At 34.5% G+C, this 20856-nt stretch overlaps 2 protein-coding genes across 10 annotated transcripts; one reads left to right on the top strand and one right to left on the bottom strand.

Moving 5' to 3' along the window:
• Positions 1–805: 805 nt before the first annotated feature.
• LOC105180209 (uncharacterized) lies at positions 806–9357 on the top strand. Of its 8 annotated transcripts, none has more exons than XM_088882932.1 (12): positions 806–965; positions 1364–1485; positions 2082–2209; positions 2322–2448; positions 2639–2748; positions 5052–5135; positions 5227–5275; positions 5390–5481; positions 6403–6550; positions 6759–7695; positions 8413–8523; positions 8641–9357. In XM_088882932.1, exons 2-12 carry the CDS (start codon positions 1390–1392, stop codon positions 9267–9269), a joined length of 2511 nt encoding a protein of 836 aa, XP_088739058.1. In that variant the 5' UTR covers positions 806–965; positions 1364–1389; the 3' UTR covers positions 9270–9357. The 8 variants fall into 8 exon arrangements, with proteins under 8 accessions (XP_088739058.1, XP_088739062.1, XP_088739060.1 ...); XM_088882936.1 differs by having other exon boundaries at positions 2298–2448; positions 8452–8523; positions 8704–9357; XM_088882934.1 differs by having other exon boundaries at positions 2298–2448; positions 8452–8523; positions 8644–9357.
• Positions 9358–10136: 779 nt separating this feature from the next.
• On the bottom strand, positions 10137–14679 carry LOC105180195 (ethylene-responsive transcription factor RAP2-7). Of its 2 annotated transcripts, XM_011103856.3 has the most exons (9): positions 13715–14679; positions 13255–13280; positions 13058–13088; positions 12880–12967; positions 12662–12807; positions 12229–12308; positions 11991–12121; positions 11302–11400; positions 10137–10592 (listed from the first exon to the last, which is right to left on the bottom strand). In XM_011103856.3, exons 1-9 carry the CDS (start codon positions 14239–14241, stop codon positions 10419–10421), a joined length of 1302 nt encoding a protein of 433 aa, XP_011102158.2. In that variant the 5' UTR covers positions 14242–14679; the 3' UTR covers positions 10137–10418. The 2 variants fall into 2 exon arrangements, with proteins under 2 accessions (XP_011102158.2, XP_011102159.2); XM_011103857.3 differs by lacking the exon at positions 11302–11400 and having other exon boundaries at positions 13715–14674.
• Between the last annotated feature and the right edge of the window lie 6177 nt (positions 14680–20856).

Raw genomic sequence — 20856 nt, 5'->3', positions numbered from 1 at the left:
ATATATATATATATATTTTTTTTTTTGTATCAATTTACCATCTTAACTTTGCGAAATTTATACTTAGTTATATTCAATCATTTCTTTTAATATTTATGTCGAAAAAATATCACGTACAATAATATGTTATATTTAATGGCAATGTAATGTCATGCCTTTCACATGTGAACTGAATATGATATATTTTCAGTAAAAAATCGACAAGAAAATGTACGACAAAATGTAAATTTCTCAAAGTTAAAATAGTAAATTCACAAAAAAAATTAAATATGCAAAAACAAGCACAAAAATAAATAAAAAAAATTATTTACCCTTCTTTGTAAGCATGTCCTTTAATTTCTCAACTTATAAAAATAAATTTATTTTTAAAAATTTTCTTGTTTAAAATCTCCAAATAAAGAAAAAATTAATTTGGACACAAAAATTGCACTATCTCTGATGTACACGTACCTCGACTATGTTACGGAAAGTCATTATAGCTCATAAATCATGCATTTCCAACTACTACATCTTCAATATTATATTGATATATTGTATATTTCAATCGTCTACATTTTAAATTAATATTAATGTGTGCGTAAATTATATTTAGTTACGATGAAATTTGATATAATTATAAATATTATTTTTAATTAATTAAATATCAATTATATTTACATAATCTTTTTGAGAAATTACTACAAAATTAAACCAAGTATGAAAATTATATATTTGTCTAGACTCGATTTATTTATGTATTTTTGTATTTAAAAGTATTTATATTGTTATATGTATTATGTATATATGAATGTATAAATCGAAAAAGGCCATCCATAGAAAGCGTCTGAATCCTGTGGTTTCAAATCATCGCTCATTGCCGAGCAGGCTCTCGGAGTTGGTTCATCGCGTCTCTCTTTCTCTCTCTACATTTCCCTCTCTCTATTTGTTTTCTATATCTGGTGGCTTATTTCTTCATCAAAATCGCTGTAAGTTTTCTTATTTATTCTTCATTTTTTCGTTTTCGTGTAAGCACAAAACCCTGTTTACTGCTGCTCATTTCATGTGTGGGTGTATGTATGCACATTCATGATTTCACAGAAAATCGTGCATTGTATGTGTAGTTATTTGTATTTTTTGCACACGTTTGAAGGTTTTTACGCGCTTTTTTTGGTTATATTTCTGGGTTTATACGAAAATGTTAACATTTGAAGTTCTTTATTTTTATTCTTTTGTTGAGAATTTTGTGAATGGCATTGTAATAATTTTTCGTTTGGCTTGCATATGTGCTCAGTGGAGGAGGGAAATGTTGCATGGTTTAGTGTGGTTGTGGAATAATTTCTTTTCTTTTCTTTTCTGCTTCTTTTTGTGGGTTGGTTTTGTGCAGAAGTTTTTGTTGGGTCGGAAAAGGTGATGATGAGCAACGAAGAAGAGAAGAGGTGCCCGCTTTGTGCAGAGGAGATGGACTGGACGGATCAGCAGTTCAAGCCTTGCAAATGCGGTTACCAAGTATGGTTTATTTAAGTGGAGTATGTTTCAGTCAAGAAAATTTAAATAGCTGTTTCTAAGAGTCGCAGTGACTATTTTATAATGCAGCTACTAGCTATGCATTAATACTTTTACCTACCTGTGATTTATTCGCTATAATTGTTAATATGCTGAATCAGCCATTGACATTTTATTGACATGGACATTGTTTTGTTTTATTAAGCTTGGGATTTGGTTTTTTATTTTATATGTAGTTCTGACAGGGCTTGGTAATGAGGGTTCATGTGTATGGTTGTTTGTGTCGAACCCATTCTGTGCAATTCTGGGTGAATTTGTGGGTTACAGGACATTACAGGATGAGTTATTTGTTTTAGTTATCAAACCATTTAGGGTATCAGTCTGGCAATGGGCTCTGGTGGTTGCCTAAATCCCATTTATGTACTACAAGGGCAATTCTCATCCTTTTTGTTTTCCCACTGCATTCATGTAATATATTAATTATGTGGCACTGCACCACAAAGATGAGAAGTCTAGCATCACCTATGGCTATATCTTTCTTTATCTAGGGAAGTTGGTTTCTTTGCTTCTATTTTAGCATGCTTCAATTTATTTTACAGGTTTGTGTTTGGTGTTGGCATCATATAATAGACATGGCAGAGAAAGATGGGACGGAGGGCAGATGTCCTGCATGTCGAGCAATCTATGAAAAGGATAAAGTTGTGGCAATGCAAGCAAATTGTGAAAGGTGGTTTTGTGTCTGTGTTTCTTATCCTTCCCTATAGTAGAGCCCTGGCATTCATGCAGAATTTTTTTATTCAACTTTCATTAAGTAGGACTTCAAAGAAAAGTTCTAATAGGAAAACCAAACCCCCGAAGGCCAAGCCCAAGACTGATGAAGTAAAGAAGGATCTTTCAAATGTTAGAGTGATTCAGCGAAAAATGGCATATGTGATTGGGCTACCTCTTACTCTAGCTGATGAAGATGTAAGGACTTTTTTTTTCTACCTACCCTTTTCCCCTCTCTTTTGTTGTTTCTCTCTCCAAAACTTTTATGTACTTCTCCTCTAAAGAAATTGTCTGTGGATTTTGCCTAATTCTATTTCAAGTTATTAACCAATACCAAATTTTTGTTACACTTTTTTCAATTCTCAAGTACGAATGTTTTCTGGAACAGTTATTACTCCGGAAGGAGTATTTTGGTCAGTATGGAAAAGTGACCAAGGTCTCTCTCTCACGGACAGCTGGTGGAGCCATTCAACAGTTCATTAATGACACTTGCAGCGTGTGAGTTTACTGCTTTCAATTGATTTGTTATATTTGAATTGGTATAGCAATTATTTTACTGCATTCATGTGATTGAAATGAAATATTTTTGCCTATACCATACTTCATTTTGATAAAATTACTTCTTTTTGTATGATTTGGCATATCTGATTGAGCGAGACAGAAGGGAATGAGATTTATAGGAAGTTAGTGAATGAGGAATGGCCCAAGGAAACAAAATAATCTCTTCATGCTTTTAGCTTGGCTTTTGCTTCTTTGTCCCGCCTCATAATATTCATTTGTTTTGCTTTGAAAGTTCTACAATGTTATATTTTCTTTACCTGATACATGATTATAACACAAGGACCTGAATTTCTTTGATTGCTTATATCTTATACTGTACTTGTAGCATCATATGCAATCTTCTTATGTTTTATGAAAAATGTAATCTCCCTATTGGCCTTGAATTGGAATGTCCAGATATTTAAAGGTCAACCAGAAAAGGATTACCTTTGGATCTCATTTTGTGTTGGACTCTGCATCAGGAGCTATTTTAGACAAAATTGTGCCAGAAAAGGAATTTATTGTTTGGTTGGTGATGCACCATTTTGTCACAGAGACTATTTAGTATGGCTAGGGATGCACCATTTTGTCACAGAGAGTATTTAGCATGGCTTACCAGGATATAACAAATGTGTGGTTGATTTTCATGCATATCTTTGCTTCTCACTTTCTCTCATGCAAAAATACTCCTCTCAAAAGGGTGCAAGACCGAGCTTATTGTTGGTGGCAAATTGACAGATTGGTTATGTTTAGTGATACACCATTTCTTCACTGAGAGTATTTAGTATGGCTTACCGGAATATAATAAATGCGTGGTTGATTTTCATGCATATCTTTGCTTCTCTCATGCAAAAATACTCCTCGTCAAAAGGGTGCAAGGCCGAGCTTATTATTGGTGACAAATGGGCAGATCAGTTTAGGTTTGTGTTGGTTTAAGTGGATTTGGGGCTGATACGGGTTGGATGCAAAATGGACCAAGTACATGGGTCAAGAATGGGTTGTGTTGGATGGAGCATGGGTGCATCCAATGCAAGAAAGAATAAAGGATTCAATTACTTTAACAAAAGCATTTAATTGAAAAAATACTAGTAATATTATGTCTATCCTTTTGATTGTATAATCCTAATTGTAATATTTCAACCCAATTTAAATAGTGTACTTATTCTTTTAAGTATCTGTTGTATTAAATCTACAAGTGTTGTTGTACTTTATATTACGTATGCATCCTCTCATGAATATCTGAGTAAGCATTTAATACTTCTAAATTATTATCATTGTTATTTGCATTGGTTATTACTAAGCACTTGTTGGCTTATACACTACCATATAAGTTGCTATGTATAGTTAGATATTGCATGGCAAAAGAAAAGACGTGGATAAAACATAAAAGTAGATAGAGAATTTGGACGTCCTGTATATTGTGACAATTGTATTGCACTTATCATTTAGATATTCCATTTTTTCTGCATAAACATGGAAACCATATTCTTGCTATTTCCTTACTCCAAGTAATGAATTAATAAGTTTTGAAATGTTCTGGTTGAGGGTTCCGATGAAGTTTTTCTTTAAAATTCTTTATCTATAACCAAATAACCAAACTTAAATATTATTTTTATTCAGTCAAGAAAGATGGAATAAGTCCCACGGGGATATCCCAATGGTTCGGGCACAACACTTCCCTATGAGAGGTCTCATGTTTGAACTTTGGGTTTGTGCGTGTATTGGGTGCGTGAGTGAAAGCAAAGTAAGAAATATGTAAAAAATGAAAAAAAAGAAGTTTTTTGAGTTGGACCCATACTGACCCAATTTGGACCTATTTCAACCCAAACCCAATCAAACTCAATAGAGTCCAATTCAACGCAACCCAATTTAGAACAACTTAAGACCCAACCCAACTCAAAACTGGGTTGGGTTAGACCCATGGGATCTAAACCATTTTGTCACCGCTAGTGCTAATCATCACATGAGTATGTGATAGAGTATTGTATTAATAAAAGATGAAGGCAGATAAACTATCGCAATGGTATTCACAATCTTAAAATGGGAGATTATGGTTTAAGTGTCTGCTGAGGTTGTTGGATCCACGTAATTACTTGACACAGATATCAAGTAATAAACTAATATACACGATGTCAATGAGTTGGTATCATTATCTATATGTTTCAAATTGTCCATATCTTGATTAGGTCTGCGGCATTACTTCATTTCACAGAAGTTCTGCTGTGTTCTATTTCCTGTTGTCCTGATTATGTCACTTCCAGATACATAACATATTCAAAAGAGGAGGAGGCCTTACGATGTATACAATCAGTGCATGGTTTTGTCCTGGAAGATAGGTTTTTGAGGTAAGCACTTGTCGTGTTCTCTATGTTGATCATATCACAGATGACTTCAAAGAATTTTCTAACATTAGCAACTGAACAATTACTCGTGCAGAGCATCATTTGGAACTGCAAAATATTGCCATGCTTGGCTGAAAAATATGGTACAGATGCTCTGTGATTGCTTTCTTTTTTCACATTGGACCCTGCAACAATTTCTTCTTATGCTATATTAATGAAACTCACTCATAGTTTATATATATAAATATTTGTTTCAGCCGTGCAACAATCCTGCTTGTTTATATCTACATAGCATTGGGTCTGATGAAGATAGTTTCGGAAAAGATGAGGTTGCTGCAGTACACACAAGGTATCATGTTTACCATTTGTTTGATTCCTCCTCTGTAATATTCAAGTTTCACACTGTTATGCTTACTTTCTCTCATAATAAAGCAAACTTCTCTTAGATCCAGATGAGTTAAGTGCTCATCACGTAACGCCCAAGCTTCTAGTTCCAAAAAGAGAGAAAAATGTGGTCTATTTGTAGGAGTGCGCTTATATGGACTTACAAAGTATGATTTTACTACAAGAAATTTAGACATGCGATTGAAGAATTTTGTAGCTAAATTGATGGAAACTTATATCTACTGAATTTATGCTGAGTATGTGCTTTATCATGGCATTCATAGCTTATTAATTGATATGCTATTATGTGCTGCATGTGGTAGATCTTTATCTGCGCAAACTGCATTTGCATGGGAAGGACACAGAAGATGCTTTCTTTGGGTTGTAACTTCTGTTTGCTGACACTAGTTATCTTGAAAGTATTGACATATGTGTGGTAATTCTTCTTGGAGGAAATGTATACTTGTGAACTTGTAAGAGCTTGAGAGTGAGAAATGCTTAAATGCATATCATGCACGAGTTAGAATTAGTTTTGGAGAACCTTGCACTTTTGTTGATTATTGGTGTTCCTCTTTACCTCGCCTGTTTTCTGTTAGACTGTTCCTTGTTTCATTGGGAGCTTATTTAAGATATGTCTTATAAAGGATTTCCTGCTCAGCGTATTTGCTTATGTCGTTTACTTGGCTTGACTTTGATTTTATCTGTTCCATGGTTGCTGTTATCAGATTGTCTAATTTAGTTTATAATTATGTTAAGGATTCTGAGTGAGATTTTTTGAATTTACATTCATAATGGTATATAGGTATTAGAAGTTAATGTGCTGGTTTAAGTGCTGTATCTACTAGTGCCGTTTTTTTACCTTTCCCTTTTTGTTTTCATCTTAAAGGAGTAGAGTTCAACAAATTGTTGGTGCTGCAAACAATGTGGTAAAGCGATCTGGCAATGTTTTGCCACCTGCTGCTGATTATATCTATAGTAGTACCTGTCCTTTTAGTGACAAATCTACCGAAGCAAGTGATACAAGTGTCACATTGGTAAGTGCAAGCTTATGAAGTCTTACTTGGCTTTAAGATTGATAAAGTGTTGAAGACATTTCAGGAATGATCACAATACTTACTGTATCATTATTGCCAGTATTAGGCTTTAGATACCACCAAAGAACTTATCTCTACATTATCATGTTTGTGTTTCCATGGTTATCTTCTGTTGAAACATTATCACTGTCTCTGGTGTCACTGTCAGGATGCAACTCATGGTTCTGTAAACAACGGCAGCGACATAACTGGCACAGTTCCTCCTAAAGAGAACGAAGGAGGTATTGCAGTACCCCACAAAGTGACAACTTTTGTAGATGTTGGAGGGTCTCATTCTTCTGTTATTGAAGATAGGTGGCTTTCAGACCTATCTTCTCAATTATCGTCAGGAACAAGTAATGCAGATTTACAAGCCGTGGAGCCAGATTCTGTCAGTACCATGGTTAAAGTTTCATCGTCTAATTGCATAGGAAGTGGATTAATTAAAAGTATCCCAGATGAATCACTCAGAGAACAGATATTATCATTTGATAATCATGGGTCAAAGGACACCTGTGGTTTGAGTCAAAGCACTTGTTTTCATCATCCATATTATCCTGCAAATATTTCTGAGGATCCTGGTGGTCCCACATTATTGCACAAGAAGACTCATAGTCTAAATGATTTTAGGATGGATCACAATCTAGTACAAAATCATGAGGATGAGGCTTCCTCACCTATTAGGTTTGTGAATTGCCTATCAAATGATTCATGCAGGGATATGAAGTTTCAAACTTCCACTAAATCTGATAGAATATGTAGGAGTTCCAACTCTTTTTCTGATGAAGAAATAGTTGAACATTTACGAAGAATAGATGACAACAACTTGACCAATAGCGGAGAAAATTCTACCTACGATGCCGTGGAGAGCAGTATAATTTCTAATATCCTGTCAATAGACTTTGATTCATGTGAAGATTCTTTGCCATTACCTAATGGTTTGCCCGAGTTGCTTGGTGAAACTGACTCTTCCTGGAAGTCCCTGACTGGTGACCAAGCAAGGTATTCAGTTGGGAAACAAGAGGCTTTTGCAAGTTACAGGGGTTCTATGCTTCCTCATTATGGTCATAACAAGGAGCAGTACTTGTGTAAGCCTCAATACCCAGGTATATGAAATAGATTTTTTAGTTCATGGTTGTTTTAAATTTATTGTCTATAACTTTTCAAATTCAAAGGCGCAACATCTATTGGAACCATGACATTTATGAAAAAGGTAAAAATGGTTTGCTAATGGGTGTTCCATTATATTTTTGCCAATAACCATCTTGGCCTAATTTTCATCCCGTATTCTTTATTCTTAATATTCATTAATCTTATTGTCCTCTTTCTGGTCCTTGATGATCTTTGTATATGTTTTCTATACGAACCATGTGTATGGTTCTTGATTTTTTAATTTGGTGGCTTTTTCACACTTTGAGCTTGGAACTATGAGATGATATGGGCACTTGGAGTATATCCCAGTTAGCTTAACATTTTTTCATGGATGTTTTTTATGGGAAAAGACCAAAATTATGGGCTATGATATTCAACTGTTTCTATGTGCAACAGTATCTCCCTTTCAGTCAAAGAGGTGAAGCATGTATATGAGTGGGTTGTGTTTCCATAGCTAATACCTGGATGTTTATACCCTAGAAAATCTGGATATGAGTACCGATAGGAGGTTTTTAAGAGCAATATGAATATTGTTACATGAAATTTTATTGAAATTTGTAATTGGAATTTGCTCTTTGTTCTAAGATTAGTTTATGATTGGCTGTATCTTTCTCTAAACGACTTATTAACTCATTTTCTTTGTGTCTTTGTCTTGTTATCTCTTCTTAAAGTAACTAGAGCTCAATGTTTGGGCCCACCTGGTTTTTCAGTGCCTTCAAGAGATCCACCTCCTGGTTTTTCTACATGTGACAGAACTGACTGCTTAGCCCGTCCCTCATCAGGTTTGTGCTCTCGATCCTCGCATTCCTCCATCTACAGTTTGTGGCTTTAATCTAGTTTACAATTCTTGTTTTGTCATTGTTGATGGACATTTCTTTTATTTTCCCTCTTATTATTAGCAGGTAGTTGCTTGGTTAATGCTTCATCTTCACCCAAAACTTTGCTTCGACCTCCTTCAACAGGATTTGGCCGCAGCTTTGGTGCCGTTGACATCTTAGACCCTGCCATATTAAGTTGTGTTAAAGGTAAACTGACAAACAGGTTAAAAAGCCCAGGCTTTGATAGGAGGCAAGCTGGCACTGGGCGACTAAGCACATTTGAGGATGAATCCAGACTTTGGCCTTTGATGAAACAATCAACATCTGCATGCCAAGACTCGAAATTTTCTCATGTGTTTGTGCAACAGACTCCATCTGTTCAACAGGAACCAAGTTATACTAGTCATATGGAGAAGAATTGCTTCTCTGGCCTAGATGATATATACGGTCTACCTTCAAGACTGGTTGATCAAGTGCAAGACTATGATGCGTGCTGCTTGGCACAAATGTCACAGCTGAAATCTTCAAATGGATGCATTTCCAATACCAATTGCTACTGGCAGAGTTTAGATGAGGTTCAACATAGAGGTGAAATGTGCATGAGGGATCCTCAAAGAAATGAGAGATTTGGAGTCAACAACTATTTTCCTGGTTATGGGGATTTAATGTTCAGTTCAGGTGATATATACACCAAGGTATTTGGGTTGTAATTATCATGAGTATGGTTATGAAACTCTCCTTTGTATAACTCATTGCCTATGTAGTTTGAGGATGAGATTGAAGGTCGTTCCTATCTAACCAATGGACCTCTAGGTTGTCATTTATAAATTTGCCCTCAATCTCTCTCTACACATGTACGCATAAGTGATAAGTGTCGCACGCGACTTGATGTGCATAAAAAACATTGGTTAAGTACATTTTGCAGAGTCAACGAGGATAATAGGTAAAGTATGAACTGGAATGATAACAATCACCTTTATTATATTTGGATTCATAGTCCTGGAGACTTGGACCAATGTAAAAGAATTAGGCTGCACAATTAAGGACTAAGTATTTTCCAGTACATGTCTGATCAGATTTTGGCACACCAGGACATTTAGTTATAAGTTCAAAATGGGATGACTCTGGCATCATGGCTTTGTTTGACAAATCTGTTCGGCAATAATAGACTTCTTGTTATTTAGGTGGCAGGTAAACGGGATCCTATCATACCTAAGACCGAATATCTTACAACTATAAAGTTTTGGGTCCAAATTCACCAAAAGTACTGATATGTGTCCTGGCTATGTGTTTTTGAACTAATACGCAACAAGAAAATAAAGCTGCTAAACTAGCAAATATGCATGAAATGCCTCCAACAGAAACTACTTAATTGCAAACATCACAACTAGTGTCCAGTTAACTTACCAAATTTCCACAGATTAAAGTAGATAAGATCATGCTAATGTTACAACATCAAGAGTTTTGCATGTGGCCAAAGATTATAAGCACAAGTTCGCAACAGGATAGAAACAGCTATCCAACTTATAATATTAGTCGGAATCTAAACAACATTTGTTGTGTGAATAATGCAAACATTTCAAGGGGGAAGAGATATGCTGAATATTCATGGATATTATGTCTAGTGAACTATACCAATCTATACATCATACAATATGTTCAATCTGTTTTTTGTATTATATATGTATGACTGACGAGAGATGTAAATCCATATCAATGCTGATTACTGGTTTCTTTCAGTAGCCAAATCTTTTACAGACTAAAGTAGTAAGGCTGCTGTGATGTTGCCTCAGGGGCTGTAATTGGAGAGTCGATGAAGGCCGTGGGAAAAGCAGTTGGTGGAAATTGTGGTGTAGACGTCAATGAGATGGTGGAGTTTTTGAGTAGGGAGAGGTAGTGGAAGAGAATCTTGATGATGCTGCAGAAGACAAAAGTGGTGCAGTGTCGACTAAACCATGGATTTGCCTTTGCCACGGCCAGCTTGAGAATCCAGGCAAATGAATAGCTTCAGTTCTCGTTCCTGTTGGTCTTTCCTGCAGATGTAGAAAATAAATTGTTATTCCTAATGGTGGAATTAAAATCACATATCTTTCATGTTTGACGTGGCATTTCCTCTAAAGAGTAGTCTTTCGTCAAGGAGTTGAAATTGCATGCGAGAAGAGAAATATCTTCTTCTCTCTCATTGATGAATGTGACGAGAACATTGCACAATAAAGTTCAATATTTTCATAAATGATATTGAAAGTTCCCTGAGCACAAGGAAAACACCTCACTGGCTCGTGTTGACAAGAACTTGCTTGTAGCATGTTAATATTTAATATGACAAAGAAACGAAATGAAATTCGGTACACAAGAAGAATATTAAATGTTCACAACTGGCATTGGTAATATCATTAATCAAGTGACATGATTTCTAGGCACAAAGGAGCAACTTCGGGAGGGCCGGATATATGGAGAAGGATACGTCCAGATAATGGGGCAAATGATACATTGAAAGGTTGATTTTTTTTTTTTAAGGAAATTATGTAATTTCAAAAACCAAAACGCTCAAAATGCTCTACAAGTGCAAGTCTAAGTACGACAAATGGAACTGTCCAATTCATTTGATTCATTGACTTAAGTACCCTAAGAATCTGAATCAAGATGGCTTAGCAACCTCGATGATTGATTGTTCTTTACAGGCAGTCATCAAATTGGCTGCGGTCTAAAGTTGGTACGTAAGAGCATAGAAAGAATACCTACCTCACTGTTTGGTGAGATACCATAAAATATGCCAGCTCCAATTGGAGCATACCTGGTGGTTATTACTAGCCCATGAGAAGAAGCAGAGGACGCTTCAACCTGTCATATTGGTGAAGTATTACCACCAATACTATCCATTAATATCGGATTATATTGTCGATACCATGCATGAAGTCGATCTTATCAGATTATATCGCCTATAATGTCCGATTGTATGTGGACTTTTAGCGAATGTTATATCTAAAAATGAAGTTAATATGTCCTGGGGAACTACTTTCTAATTTGACTAAGTGGATAGTTATACAATGAATGTTTTCTGGTATAACATTAGTATGAACTTTTTTCTGCGCACATAAATTTGGTATTAACATGTATACCTTTATCATCGTTTGATGCAATGGTTCTTTCTCAATGAATGAGTAATTTGTTTATTTATATTTTTTGTACAATTTTACTATTCTTTTAGAATGTGTGAAGCGTCCTATAGTATATTCTGCTTTGTATTGCCTGACAATATCCTAATAAGCAATGGCCACAGCAGATATCTATGGACCATGATCAGATGGTGTTGGCTTAAGGAAAGCCCTCAATGTACGGAAATTAAGAATGAATCTCAACATTGAAAGGTTACCAGGACATTGTTAAAACACTAGAGTACGTTCAAGCTTACAATGGAAAGATAGGAGTACCTTTACTCTCTTCCCATCAGGCAATTCATAAGATGCATAGGCGAAGTGCAAGTTATTGGTCGTACCATTCCTCTGTGGACCATCTGAAGCTAAAGAAATTCCAAGGTTGAGATCAAGATTCCTTCCACTACCTGGATAAATTCATAAATCCAACTAAATAAGTCAGCTGCCTGTGCTGTCCAACATAAATTCAGGACAGGGATAAGCATGGGCAACGGAGAATAAACTTATCACAAACCTCCATCTGTCGAAATTCTATTTATCTCTCCCTTGTAATTACCAGGCATAAAGTTGGTAACAGCTGCTTTATCATGATCCCTATATCAGAAAAAGGAAGCCAATGCTGGTAGATTTAGAGCCAACCAAAGAAATAGATATTAGTATCACATCATTTATATTTGATTGCAAAATACTTTGCAGCATTTTTCGCCTCTATATAATCCCCGATGCAACACCCTGTAATATACCACTAAAATCTTATAGATCGTAGGGTTCCCATTCTCCATTTAATCAGCTATTCTAGAATTAAATTCCAAACCGATAAAGCAAATGCCAACCAGTGCTGAAAACGAACAATGGGATTTCAGATTACTAAGTAAAATGCATGAAATTAACAGTTCTTGATTTTAACAAATTAAATGATTTGTGAGAATTTCCAAATGTATTCTTACTTTTCCCCAAGGAATTGACCCATATGTGCTTCCCGCAGTCCATATTTGTGCAGGCTTACGCCTCTGTACTTTGAGCTTCCTCGAGAGAATCCAGTGTTCTGCCGGCGAAGAATTTGAACAAATTCTTCTTTTGTCAAGTTCTTCATCTGCAAACCATCAACTGAGTAAGGTTCATTGAACTTGAAACAAAGTGTTAGGACCAATCTACAATTGCGAACCTGTTTCATGTCCTCCTCATAATCGGTTATGTTGAAATTGATGTCCGCATCAACTCCACGGAACTTGACTGCAGCACGATCATATGCTCTGATAAATAAATATAAAAGCACTCAGACATACTTCCAGGAACTCACAATTACAAGATTCCAAATATCTGCTTGCAAGCCATATTCTTACCTAGCTGCAGCATGAGCTGTGTCAAATCCCCCTGAAAAAGAAACCAAAACCAAATAGTAAAGCAAACGCCTAAATTACAACCAAAAAGTCGGCAGAAGTATATCTAACTTCATTATGGAAGACCACAAAAAACAGAAAATGGAAGAGATAAGTAGTCAATTATTTAATCATTCAGGGATATTGCTCAGTGTTCTTACCCAAATAGACTTGTTTGCCACAATCCCTGCACACAAACACAGAGTTCAGTTAAAAGTTACAACACAAAAGGACCACATGTACACAGTACCATCTAAATTCACCCACCAAATGATTCTATCTATAAATAGCTTGCTTATTGATATTCAACCCCTAAAGCATGAACTATAACCGTACACGATTTCATGCTAATTAAATCTCAAAATTAATGACAAAATGCCACAAGATTTAATCAAGAAACTGGGACCGAGGGAATATTTACAAATTTGTAGCGGCTAGATGTGAGAAAAACCTTTCTTAAACACTAACGACATGTATGTTGCCTGCAAAAAGTACAAATACTGTAGCACAGTGCACAAATCATTTTGTCTAGCCAAAAAAGAACTCTAAAACAACATATCATGCATGCAACACAAATCGAGTATATTCCTTTTCTGAATGTATGTGTAAGCATAGACACACCAGATATGCGACTCCCATCTTCCTGTTCTCCGATAGAAGGTAACCCCTCGATACTGCGAGCTCCGAGAGCGCGGCCCACGCCTACTCTTCTTTGCTGGTGGCTTCTGCAACTGATTATTAGGCGGCACTTGTGCCTTGAAAACCCCCAATTCTGCCCCTCCACCGCCGGAAACCTCCATCGCCGATAAATTCAACCAATAGTTAGCCCTATCCATGGCCGGGAGCGAACACGATGCACCAACTGGAAAAAGCTGCAATTCAGTCATGTTACGGGCGACTCCGTTATTCACGTCATGGTCAATATCGATCACGTTGCGGTGGAGGATGGAGAAATTGAGAGTAGGGACGGCGCTTCTTCGGGTGGAGCTGTTGGAGTCAAGCTCGTCGGCGGCGAAGGCGACATTATTGTTGGTGGTGGTGGAAGTTACAGAATCGGCGTCGCCGGTATTGGTAACCTTCCGATCATTTTCATCCTCGCAGGAAGCGGATTCCACTGACAATCCGGCATCAACGTTCAGATCCAACATTTCACTCTCCACAGCGTGTTTCTGCCCCAAAAACAGCTCCACGTCTACACACACACTACCAGGTGGGCAGTTGCAGACAAGTTTTATCGTGATAGAACTAAGTCACATGATGGAAATGAAGAGTAGAGAGAGATAAAGCGCCATGCCACCGCAGAATTTGTGTATCTACACACATACATACCTTTTAGCTATACATCTCCATGAATTGAAGCACAGACACCCAAACCCAGTTACCAAAATCCAGAAAAAATGAGAGAATTCAGGTGGGTTGTGGTGGGTATATATACATTGGCTGTGCCTATAGGAGACAGAGAGAGAAGAAGAAGGGTTTTCAGTGCGTGTGTGAGAAGGAGAGTCAGAGGAGTTGCAATTTTAGGACTGGAAATTGGTTATATGTCTGCAGTCATACACTCATCGCTTTTGAACAACAAAGATGAAGCACAACAACATACAATTTTAGAGAGAGAAATTGCAAACCAAAATTCCAATTTAAATTCAATGAATTAACTATTTATTTTTAAGATAAATATATATTATAATACATCAATTTGATTAATAAATTAAAAAATTTACGATAAATTCACATTAAGCCATCGGCATTAATTGTGAATTAACTTAAATCGGACTTAAATTAGTCGTTGTCGTACTTAGTTTCTATGTGCACATAAGTTGGTGTTGTGGTTTTATAACGCCGTTTGTGAGAGAAAAAAATATTTTCTTTTTATATAGTATAAATTATTATAGATAATATTTTATATTGTAAAATATAAATAAAATATTTAAACCAATAATATTACATTAAAAAAGAAAAGAAAAGAAAGCTAATTTATTAGTTAATATAAAATTTGAAAAGCTTAATAAGTTAGTTATCTTATCAGTTGAAGTGCATTTTTAGCTTTACAAAAAATTAGTACAATGTGTCATTAACCGCTATTTATGAGTGTGGATAATTTTTTTATTATTATATAGATATAATAAAAATTAATAAAAATATTATTATATGAAATAAACTAAATAAATATTAGACTAATAATTTCTAAAAAAGAATCTTGAATAAATATTAGACTGGCAATTTTAAAAAATTATCATTCTGTGTAAGAATAAGTAGTCTGAGGGTAATTTAGTTAAATCACAACATGCCGATAAAAAGATTTATTATTCTAACCCCGTCACACTTAATAAATAGTATTTACATAAATAATAGATATATTATACTCATATATAGTTATTATGATCAATTCATCGAGTTGAAAGCTAAATCAAACTACTTGATACTCAATACGACTAGTCGAAAAATAATAAAATATATTTAAAAATATCATATTATTCCAGCCCACCTCATGTTTCAATTAAAGCTCGTTTGAGTTCGATCAGAGTGATAATCAAATCAAATTCAAATATAATTTTTTAAGCTTGATATTTAATTCAAACAAATTTGTGGGCTCGACTCGAGTCATTTGCAGCACTATCAATTCGTCTTCGACTCGTCTAAGCTTTCTGTAATCCAATTTTCTTTTAGTTAGTCTCTTATTTTTATTTATTATTTTAATTTATTTATTTTTTAAAAAATTTATTATTATTATTATTTTGAATTATTAAATACTAATAAAAGTTAAGTTGAAGTACATGGAATATTTCAGTAATAGAGAATAATAAAATTAGAGGGGAATGCAGCATTTTTCTAAATAAAGAAAAAGGATAGGGGACGTGGCGTCTGCTCATAGGTTGTCAACAGCCAGAAATGGAAGGAGAGATCACAGCAGAATCTTGGGTGTACTATCCTCTACGGAGGACCACACTGCAAAATATTTACTACTAAACTTCAATGTTGATGCAATGGTCCCCTAACCCCTACTGAGCACAACAACATTAAAAAAGCATGTGTTCGTTGGTCGTATGTATGGCTACTCGAATAATCTAAAATTACAAAAACACCCTTAAAGAGAAATTATCCAATGCCAAAACTATTAATGATTAGGGATAACAACTGTTCGGGTTGGAACGATAACCTTAAAACTGTCAAGAAAATTTTAAATTTGAGTTTTGATGTATTGGGTTGATACATTTGATTTAAAATTTTCAAAAACGATATGATGGGTATACACATGTCACCCCTGCAAAAAGACCGAAACCCTTCATTAAGGGCATTATAGTCATTTCGCAATCAAAATCCGCGCCTTTTGTAACGGGCGGGTCGCGGAAGACCCGACCCGGGTCGCACAGACTGATGAAAGACACGGATAATGACAGCCGCTCGATCAGAGCGCGAGCCGGTAGGATAAGGCCACGTGGCCCAGTACTTAATGTCCAACTGTGCTCTATAAATAGACCCCGATACGCCATAAATGAGGTAACTGCTGTGCATTAATTGAGCTCGAATTCTTAGATCGAATACATTTCTCTCGATCAACCTAACTTGAGCATCGGAGGGTCATTATCGGGGACGTGCCCGACGAGCTCACTGTTCGTGTTTTATTCTCAGGGAATCTAAAATCTGATCTAGGAAGAGTTAGACCATCTGCAGTGAGATCGTTTTAGGAGATCGCTAATTTCGACCCGGATCACGATAATAATAATTAGTCTCTTATTTTCGCTTTTCATCCCACTTTTTTGTTCATCATCTATTATGTAGCGCTTGTGATTCGATTGTTGTCTTGTTGCACGGTTTATTATCTGCTTTATACAGATCATCTATATCTTTTAGATAATTACACATACATGCACTAAGATATTATTACCACTTTCACAAACCATCCCTTACTTTTTTAAAAAATTATATATACACCCCCTAAAAATGTTAGCATCATTGCACAAATTACTCCTATGTTTTGGTTGTTAGCGATTGTTTATGTAATTATGCAAAAGATAGGAGTGATTTATGTAAATAAACCATAAATCAAGGGATGTAAATGTAATTATCTCAAAAAATAATTATATAATAACAATTATTATTATTTGGTCAAAATTCTATATGAAAAAAGTCAAAATGAGAAGAAAGGAGCATGAAAGTAGGAGTCATGAGGAAGTGGACATGTAATGTAATAATTTATTTAGTAGTACGAATGTCCTTTTTTGGGAATAAAGTACCAAAATAGTGATAAGTATGCATTTGATAAGTACAAAACTCTCAACATATATCATTGCTACTACTTTTTCGGTCTACAACTTCTCTATTAGTGTGTGTATGAGTGTGTGAAAGTAGTTTCTACATATATGTATTTAGTGTGTATACTATACGTGTGTACTATAGTGATAAGTACAAAACTCTCTACATATTTTATTGACTTTATCCGATTATTCCGATACTTGAATTGTGAATCATTGATAATTGGACACGTAAAATTTGACTAGTAACGATAAACAAATTATAATAAATAATCTCGATAAGCTGAGCGTTATATCTATTCAATCAGTATAGAAATATAACTAGCAACAAAAAATAAATTGCAGTAACAATGACAACGAACTTATTCATGAGAACTCGATTTTAACCTTAACCATCAGGCTCAAACATCGTTGGTCTCTAAAGCCAAACTAGGCACACAAGTATACTCCTTTACTCTTAACACTTTTCATTTCGACCCGATATTGATTTAACTATTAAAAAATTTTCCACACAAAACGTATCAAGTACTGTAACTTTTGGACACAACTGTCCTAACTAAAATTCTTAGTATTTTGGTGAGATTTGTAGTCAACTCTTGTAAGTTTACCAAAATAGTTAACAAGTTTGCAGGTTTGTGTGACCAAGAAAAGAGAAGAAGGTGCAGTTGGTATGTGTGAATTGGTGTGTGAAAGTGCCCCTTCTCTTGTGTCAAAAGACACCCCCACAATCACATGATTCAAGATTTCTATGGACTTTGTACTTACGTTGTGAGGGGCATAGGATGCCCTTGTCTTTTTCTTGACAACTATGTACCTCAAATGATGAAACTAAAAGGCCATTCAATTTTTTTTTTCTTTTTCTCGAATTTTCTTTTTGTGATGTGATTGGTCGGTTATTCATACTCAAACTTTCACAATGCATCTTATGCATATCATACTATTTTTCTTATGAGTTAAATATATATATATATATATATATATAGTGATGTATTAATATGAGTAATGCATAAAAGACAGAGTGCTTATTTGTCATAATATGATCCCAACAACTTTACGAGGAATCGAGTTGGTGATTTCTAGTTCGACACAATTTATTGGGGTTTTGCATCGAAAGTTACAGCTGATTGTAACGGTACAATTCAAATTTCTAAATCATACAGCTGCACAAATATAAGTTAACTACGTAACTTTATGATCTTTTCGTTTTCGTTCAAGCCCATTTCATATTTGTCGAGTGGAATAGTTACATCTATACTACATGATCCATGATTTAATTACACAAATCATCCATACTTTTTGAAAAATTACACATACACCCCTAGAAAACATCAGCATCATTATATTTTAACTGTCAGGTATAATTTCTATAATCGCATAAAGAAAATCACAAACGAATGTAAATATAATGATCCCTTTGTCAAATTGATACTTTAAAAGAGTACTTATCAAATAGTCTCATCTAAATTAGCAAAAAACTATGAATGTGGTATCCTAATTAATATTGTGAGAATTTTCCTTGTTTAGGGACACACATGTCACTCTTGATAACAAATAATAAAGAGGTTTCTAAGGGTCAACTACATTAAGAAAAGGATTCTTTGAAGGGAAAGCAAAACATCATGGATGATGTCAATTTGCAAGAGGAGGGGCATTCTTGTCATTTCACATTCTAAGAGAAGGGCAACTTGGACTAAGCCCCACTTCCCATTTTCATTCCTTTGTCCCCCTTCCCCCACACAAAGGGCCACTTGCAAGAACCAATAATTATTAAAATCAGACAAATAATGTTTGATTTGTCAATCAAAATGTCTATTTCCAAGTTCATAAAATTTGTGTACAATAAAATAAAATAAAGATAGTGATATCTTTTAATTTTTCTTCTTCTATAGTCCAAATGAAGTGTCTGGTGGGGCAGGTCCATTTATAGACTATCAAAATGTTGTTACAAATTATATAATTAAAATTCATAATTATAAATATTATGACGAGAATAATAAGTGGAGACAATATTATACGAGAAATACTAAGTATAGAATGCGTTCATACATAAATGTAAATATTTCATAAATTTTAATAAGTACTTCAAAGTCAATTTTAGTATAATGCTAAGCCACGTACATTTACTATTAGGATATCTGGTACTAGCTTTCATTACATCACAACGCTTAAACTATCAACTTTAAATTAGACGCTCAATGTCACGCATGACACTAGTAAATATGATGATCGAGTGAGATTATGGACAAATAAATAGGATTAATTGCATTCAGACCCCATCTAAAATTATAAAATTATATTTACACCCCCTCTAGAAATTTTTGTTCACACATGACTTCTTTTCATTAGGATTTGAATGAAAAATGCTGATATCAACAAAGAAACTTACATATATTTTTTATTTTGCCACTCATGTTTGTTTTTGTACGTATAGGAGATAAATGTAATATATATTAGGAGTCATATTAATATATTACATTTTTTCTCTTTTAAATACGAAATTATTACATGATGATGTATTTTACGCCAACAACAATATTTTTCATCCAAATTATAACGGACTAGATTCAAGTATAAATGATGAATTTTCAAATGGAGTGTAAGTATTTTATTTTTTTAAAAAAATAATTTTATATTTTTAGAGGGAGTTTAAAGCATAATTAATTCAAATAAATATTTGTAAAATGATATACGATAGTTTGAATTTTTAGTAACCAAAAAGAAAAGGTTTAAAATATCATATATTAAATTTGACGTTAAATTATGTATAGATAATATTTTAATTTTTTTGAATATTTATTTTATGGGATAAATTGAATATCACAAATTTAAATATTAGGATAAATGTACAGGGATCCGTCACCTCAAACAGCTAGGTGGTTTTCCTCCAATCATAATCAGGTGATCAATCCAATAGGAGGCTGCCACGTAGATGTCAAGAACCTTTGGAATGACAGTGTGGATAAGGTACGGTCGGCCGCATCGCAGGTTACAGTGCCACCTTTTCCTTAACCAGACTTTATTCCAGATCGTAGAACGCGCTACGTGGCGCGTGTGATGCACGTTACATTTGGATTTTTCCATTTCGATGATAATTTGCCAGGAGTTGCTGCCAGGTGCGAGGAGTATGAGCCCTAAGTCGGAACCGCGAAGTTGAGGTTTTATAATTTTAAAAAATATTGATTGAAATTTTATTATTTTATAATTTTATTGACAGAAATTATTATAATTAATTTATTTTAATTAATAATAATTTATCGCTTTTACTTAAAAAAAAAAAAACAGAGGCATAAGGAACTCTCAAATAGGGTAAATTGCGATAATATTTAGTGTAAATTACAATAATTTTTCTCATATTCGTTATGGTTATAAATACTTTTTTATTTTAAAAAATAACAAATATATTCTAAAATTAATGATTGTTTAATTTTTATTGATCTCTTCGCTAGGGCACGAATCCTTTACAAAAATTTATATTTTACAAAATTACTTCATTTAAAAAGAAAATGAATA

Source organism: Sesamum indicum, linkage group LG7 (assembly GCF_026168435.1).
Source record: "Sesamum indicum cultivar Baizhima isolate 11 linkage group LG7, ASM2616843v1, whole genome shotgun sequence".
NCBI classification, from domain to species: Eukaryota; Viridiplantae; Streptophyta; class Magnoliopsida; order Lamiales; family Pedaliaceae; genus Sesamum; species Sesamum indicum.
Note: the sequence above shows the minus strand (reverse complement) of the source record. Positions and strands in the feature narration are given on the sequence as shown.